This window comes from Sinocyclocheilus anshuiensis, unplaced genomic scaffold, assembly GCF_001515605.1.
Source record: "Sinocyclocheilus anshuiensis isolate Anshui unplaced genomic scaffold, SAMN03320099.WGS_v1.1 scaffold532, whole genome shotgun sequence".
NCBI lineage: Eukaryota > Metazoa > Chordata > Actinopteri > Cypriniformes > Cyprinidae > Sinocyclocheilus > Sinocyclocheilus anshuiensis.
Window position 1 is genome coordinate 727,866 of NW_015555819.1, and position 7,259 is coordinate 735,124.

General features: G+C 38.1%; 1 protein-coding gene across 1 annotated transcript; it reads left to right on the top strand.

Annotated features, from left to right (window-relative positions):
• The first annotated feature begins 319 nt into the window (after positions 1-319).
• LOC107675297 (uncharacterized) lies at positions 320-6,696 on the top strand. Its single transcript, XM_016469597.1, has 5 exons — positions 320-397; positions 853-941; positions 2,158-2,244; positions 3,524-3,705; positions 3,796-6,696. The coding sequence occupies exons 2-5, from the start codon at positions 863-865 to the stop codon at positions 4,666-4,668; spliced, it is 1,221 nt and encodes a 406-aa protein (XP_016325083.1). The 5' UTR covers positions 320-397; positions 853-862; the 3' UTR covers positions 4,669-6,696.
• The last annotated feature ends 563 nt before the right edge of the window (positions 6,697-7,259 follow it).

Here is a 7,259-nt window from a genome sequence, read left to right on the forward strand (position 1 = left end):
AGGTTTATATTATCTGTTCATTTTAAGGCTGCGAAAACGTGTTTATTCGTTGTTAGCCTACTGTGTCCACTCCAGACAGTTAATTTACCTCAAGATGAGCTTTTCGGTCATCATTCACTAATAGTGGGGCATTATCAGCAACTAAATATACACTTACCTATATACATTAATATAAGTTTAAGCTAAATTCTCTTCAAGATGTTTTTCGTCAACTAGCCCCGTCAGTCAAAACATAATAACAACTGAAAAGCTGGTATGCAACTCGCCAATAAACCCACAGAAGAAGAAGAAGAAGATAAGAACTACATTTCCCATGAAGCGCAGCGCGTCGCTTCCGTGACGTCATGTGTCCACGTGAGCGTCATTCAGCTGAGCGCTGCTGAGATGAATGGCTGGGGTTTGTTTAAACAATCTTATGTTTAATATATTTTCTGCTCACAAATGTTATACATGTCTTGTATGTGTATCTTATGTCTGTTGCTCGCTGGTGTTTTGCGTCGCGTGCATGCAGTGATACCGCACATCCATCCGGATGAAGCTGCACAAACACATCTGATGAGACATAAACGCTAATTTAACGCAGTGCTCATTTTCCCCCGAGCCATTCACTGTGGTTTTGTATAATCATGCCTGCGCTCGGCGGCTTGAAACCAGCATTTGATCGTGAAATCACGCCATATATATATATATTTGTGTAGCAGACTGAAGTCCTGGAATGCTTGAGTGCGGGGGTGTCTGTCTGTCCCTTCACTGCAGGCACACATCTGACCAGCATATGCATGCCTCACACTGCAAACAACACTCAGGATGAGAAATACATGGCTTTGGAAATGTTATGTGACTTGTTTACAGGGGGTGGAAGATGGAAGCGTTGGAAAAATGGAGCAGAGACATCATGGCACCTCATCAGCTGGATAAGAAAGCGCAGTCCAAACAAAATGGTGAGATTTGCTTCAAACCTGCCTTTTTGGAAATAAGGATTGTGTCTTTGAAATGTCTTTAATGTTAATAAATCTGGTCAAATTTATGCTAAAATGCACAAAAGCAACTGTACTATAGCAAAAGCATTGTAAAAATATAAATATGGACTTAAGTTTTAGGCAATAAGTTTTATAAATATACCAACATTCTCGGACGGCTCATCTTAAAATATATTGATTATCACAATAATTATTAACAAAAAGTTAAATAGAAGGCCAGATGATGAATTACAGTTAATCAGAAGTGCTGTTTTAAACCATACAGCTTTCCACTAGCACAAAACACCATCAGGGTAACATGCATAATGCTAAAATAATGTCAAACATTAACAACATAAAATGTCACGCAAAACACCATAACGTAGGTAACTGTTTACAAAATAAGAACATTGGAAAATAATGTTTACATTTTTTACTGTATATGTCGGCTGCATGTATCGTCTTGTTCATTATAGATTTTTTTCACTGCAAATTATTTGAACATTTCTTTCTACGTCCAAAACCCTAAGGTTACATTTTATAGTAAAATAACATGTTCTGGTATTTTTATTTATTTTTAACTTTTGTAAATCTGAGATGTTAAAAGGTTTCCATGGCCATGAAAAACCTGGAAATAACGGGGAATGGAAGAAGCCTGGAAAAGTCATGGAAATTAATGTAGTTTTTTATTTTATAATGTATAATTGATAACTTTATCATTCCTACAAAAGTTATTAAAATTTCAGTTTTGAGTATATCATTGACTACCGTTTATTAGATTTTGTGAATTAAGTGATGTCACATGACTAGGAAGAAATGTATTGGTCAGAAGGTGTGGAAACCCAGCATATTTGCATTTTCTGTACACATTTTAAGCTTCTGAATTATGTTCCTAAAAATCAAACTTTACACCTCTTGAAGTAACTTTTTTGTTTTTGATTCGCTTTTTTGTTTGTGATTTTTTTATTTTTTTTTTAAATAATAAAATTAATTAATAACCTTTGGTTTACACCACAGCTGTAAACCAGTATTTTCTAGAGCCCATTTAATTTGATTGGATGAATGTTTGTAGTGCAGACATGGACTATAAACCACAAGACTCCAATTTTGATTTCACAAGATCTTGTTTTGTTTTGTTTTTGCTGGTGCTTTGATTCTGTTTCAGGAAACCTTTTTTCTTTTGCGCTATTTTATTCAGGCATGATTGCAAAAAATCTACTCAACTCTCTCAAGATTCGCAATCGTTTGCAGCTCCAGCCAATTTCTCGTTCAGCATGTGCCACTGGTAAGCATTACGTATGTGCTTATGTAAATTTTCTGGATTATTCAGGACATCATCACATATTTTCTGTTATGACATTCATATACTGTGTATGTCACTGTCTAACAAAAGTTTATTTCTGTTAACTATCTTTTTTAGTATGTTGTCCATAGGTATTCAAACCTGATTTAGCAAAATGATTAATTGTAAATCGAAAGAAATAAGTCTTATTACAATTTATTAAAGAAATCTTAAAAAAAAAATAATAATAAAAACATTAAAAATGTTTAAAAAAAAACATGAAATAAAAAATCATATTCATGAGAATCTGTGGCACAAATTGTATGTGCTTGTAAATGCAAATTTATTTAAAATAACTCATTGTATGGAACTGTAATTAATGTAATTGACTATTGCATGAGTCTGAATGTCTTTTAGCATTGTTGACAATGGTTGTTTATTTTCACTAATGTGCAGATACTTCAAATTTAGTCGCAGCTGAACGAATCCTCAGGCAGATTTCGTCAGATTTGCTGTTTAGCGCTGTGTCGTGTTAACAAACATGCACACAGTCAATCGGCGGAACAATAAAACGATGGAATGGCTGTCTGAAGTGAGATATGTGGGTGTATTAATGCCTGAGTCGTGTTTTCCTGGATCAAACAAACTCTCAGCTCCATTAATGAGCATCCTCATTGAATCACACACACTCGCTGACAGACAGGTGCCTCATAGGGAGAAACTTAAGGGCAGTTCCTTATCAGCCTGTTGAGCACTTAAGAACACGGCTGAAGTGGGACTCTTGTTTTGCTTTGGTTGATTTCATAATGCCCATAATCATCAACATGTCAATAGAACATCTTCAACCTTGTGGCCTTTGTAAATTTTCAGTGAGCAGAAGTAATAGGAAAAAAATACTGATTTAAATGATTGGGCACATTGATTGAAATTATTTGATTTTAAAATAATTACTCATTACTCTGGGATCGGAGAAGTGTCTAGATTAGTGCCTCTTGCATTGTTGGAATGGTTTTAGAAGATCCTCCCTTTTTGCATACTGAATTTTTATTGGTGTTGTATCTATCCAATCATCTTGTTTACGCGGAACCAAATTTTAGATGCATATTTTAATGCATCCATATGGACCCCTTTACATCAAACATGAAGGTTATTAAACTAAGTAAACTTTGTTTTAAAGCACATTCTCTTGCTTTTGTTCTGGTATTTGAACTTTTCTGTGTTTGACTAAATTTGAGGTAAAAGATCTGTTCATTGACCTCAAACCCTCTGATTTGTATCTAAGGCTCTTGTCCCGATCTGATGAGTAGGAACGAGCAGCCTGACTCCCGGCCGCTTGCCATGGCCCTGACGCCCCAGCTACCCCCCAGGACCCATCGGCCCCTGTGTCTCTCGGTGTCCTCTGACAGCAATGGATGCTTCAAAGCTCTGGAGACCCAGGAATGGAAGAACAACCTCAAAGCTCAGGTAGGTGGAAGTGCTTTCAAGTCAGCTGCTCGTAACTTGTTGGAGGTTCAGTTTGAGTTACCCGTCTTAATGTGTGACTTTATCCGTCAGATGGAGCAGGCCCATAGTGCTGGAGCAGCCAGCAGCACAGGTTCCCTGGAAAGAGCGTCTCTCTTTTGCGCTTCTGGCTCCACCACCAGCTCCAGCTCTGGCCTCTCCAGTCCGGTGGAGCACCTCACCAAGAGCAAGTCCTCTAGTCGCTTTTCACTCTTCTCCCCACCTTGGAACAGCAGCTCTGAGTCTGACTCCAATCCACCTTCCCGCTCTGGATCTAAGAAAATGCGCAACTACAGTCGCAGAGCTGGTCCCGGCAGTGCCAAAACGGGCCCAGAGACTCCAGAACCCAAGCAGAGCGTCCCTGAGCACTTCCAGTACTCAGAACCGGTCATATCGAAGGTTACAGACTACATTTATGTGGGAAACCTGAACGCGGCTTATAGCGGACGTACGTTGTGCCGCAATAATATCGACAGTATCATCGACATGAGCAGCTTGCCCGGGGAGACTTGTTTGAGAGTCATTCCTTGCACTTGTTCAAGGGGCGTCAAGCATAGTTGGTCTCGGCTCAAAGTGGACATAAGTGACCTTCCGGACACAGTCCAAGAAGGGCTGGCACTCAAGCATCGCTGCTTCGATCACATCAATGAGTGTATCGATGCCTCCACGGAGAAGAGGAAGCGAGTGCTGGTGCATTGTCGTGATGGTTTTTCCCTCGCCCCCACTTGCATTATTCAGTACCTTATGGTCAAACAAAATATGAGGCTTATTGCCGCCTACGAGCTGGTCAGAGCCAAACACCCGGTCAACATTCGCGAGTCCCATCAGAATGTTCTGGTAAGTCTTGAAAGAGCTCTGAGACCGGGTGGGAACACGGACCCAGAGTGCTTTAAACAGGCCATCTCTCGAAAAGTGGCTTGGACCTGATAGCGAACCTTGGGGAGCCTCACTTTTATTTGAGCGTTTTGTAGTTTGTGCATTTATTTTAAACATTATTTCCTCTGTTAACAGTGAAAGGCAATTTTTTTTGTGTGTGTTTTAACTGAGCTGGATGTCATGGTGTGAGTACTAACTGTGAAAATGTACTTTAAGTTGTTCAGTGGACATTTTAGCAAAACAAAACCTGAGAATTTGAGTCATTCGTTTTGCTTCTGGCTAAACGAAACAAGAACAAACATGCTTTGTGCAGCTGCTAAACAATTAGATTTGTCTGGGAATATAACTCCTGTTTATTCTTCTTCACATGGGTACATAGCCATGCTGTGCAGGTTTATGCTGAGGAAGAAGTTAGTGGGAGCTCTCAGGAGACGAAACGATGTCATATATGGCTGCAAACACCACTACTGAGGCTGAAACGTCAAACTGGAGTACTATATCAACTAAACATCTCAAGCACTCTGAGGACAAATTGAGGACTAAACATGATTAATCACTGAATCTGGCAGTACATAGCATAACCTTTTGTTGGCCTCCTTATTCATTTGACAGTTGGTTGATATTTCTCTGTGTTTAACCAGGGTCGAAAGATGCACAGTAAGAGTAGTCCTCTATGAGGAGACATTTCATTTACTAGGTTAAGTGTCTTTTATTAAATGTGTAATATTCAACATGTTTGATCAAATAATTCAGTGCTTGGAAACAATGTGAATTTTGTGATCGTGTAAAGCATTGGAACTGGCCCACTTTATACCTTTTATGGAGTGTTGGTATTTGGAAAATGAATTAAACCGCGTTGTGGAACAATGCTCAATTGCAAAGGCTTGATATTGCACTAACCACAAGGAAATGCACAAGTTTTGCTGAAACGTGGCTTAGTTTGATTTAATGTTGCGCAGTGAATATAGATCGAAATATTTTTATTACAATAATGTTTATGCTTACATTGCTTAGCTATAATAATTGTTGTTCCATGGTTTCTATTGTATTTTGATTTAGCCATTTAGAAAAATGTAACAACCCTGACAGCAAATGTACGTCACTGAGACATCTTGAATGTGTGCATTTTCATTTAAGAGCATTGGCTAGTTTGCAGTGTTTTTTTTTTACATATTCCCTTTCAGATATACACCTAGTTTGTAATGAAAGCGACCAATGCAACAAAGATAGATAGCTGTCATTATAATCGATGGATATATTGTTGATTATAATGTGATCAATCTAGTTTTGTCACTTTGCAACATGTTGCTTGCTTCTAGTGTAGATTGGAACGTTTTCTGCAACATTTATGTTTTCAGGTTTATAGTAATCTGCTGTTGTTCTGACGTCTGCACATATAATGTGTCTTGGTGACATACATGTGCTTAAGGGGAAATATATTTCACATGGCTTATGCTTGTCAGCAGTGATTCTTCTATTTTGATATTTAGTGCGCAGTTTGGTGAAGAAAGACCCTCCTAACTTTTGGTGCCTTTTGTTTGAACTCGTCCAGTGTGATTATTGTGACATTCACACGCGCACACTGTATGCACTCATCAGGTATAGACAAAATGTTGTCCTTATGCTTTGACATGTTCAGGAAATGCTCCATGTTGGTGTAATTTTGTGATGTATGGCAGAGATCAGTTTGATCTGATTACGCTGTTGTAAAGGGTTCATAGCAGTGCTCACAGTGAACAGTGCCTGTACTTCAATCAGTGTGGTGGTGACGTCAATCAGTGTGATCATTACCTTCTTCTACGGGCCTGCAATTAGCTTCTGACATTAGCAAAGCTGTATTTAGATTCAAATGGAACATTAACCGTTGCTTTATTCTTATTCATTAGCCTATTTAAATCTATATTTTTGGATGGTTGATCTCGCCCTGGAAACGTCTAACAACATGAACTCTCAGGTTAACTTTATTGGCCTAGAAAACATTCTCAATGCGTTAGAAACCAGAATAATGTGAGGCAATGTATTTTCTGTATCACGTTTTTGAAGAAAACGCATTTGTACATGTTGATATTAAAGAGAATCTGATGCACTGACTTTCTTGTCATGTTTGATTTGTTCCAATAGGAAATGTGCCATGTGAATCTTGGAAAAGATATTTTAGCAATTTTAGCAAGAGGCTACAGTTGTGCTCTTATATGCTATGTGGTATTGTAAGCTGATAATGTGGATACTAGTACCCAATTTCACAAATATCTGCCCATAGAGGTTGGGAGCACTGCTGTTGGTTAGGAGACTTTTTTTAAACTCTACCAAAGATCATCAAAATAAGCAACACATTTAGTGTTTATTTGTAATATAAGAATGACGTTAAATCCGTCTTGGAAACCTTTTAACATACCTGCAAAATTTATTTTTGATACTTTGCAAATGTCTTGAATGATCTACCTTTGTCCTTTACAAAATTTTGAAAATACATCAGCACAGTCGCTTTGTAAATACTGAGTTGGTGCTTCCGCCTACGTCACGCGTGACTTTTCCAACTTGATTACGTAATGCGTGAAACTGAGCTAGTGCAAAATGAGCACTTGTGGTTAAAAAGTATATACATTTTTTTGTTTTTTTTAAAGAAAATTACTGATTATTTC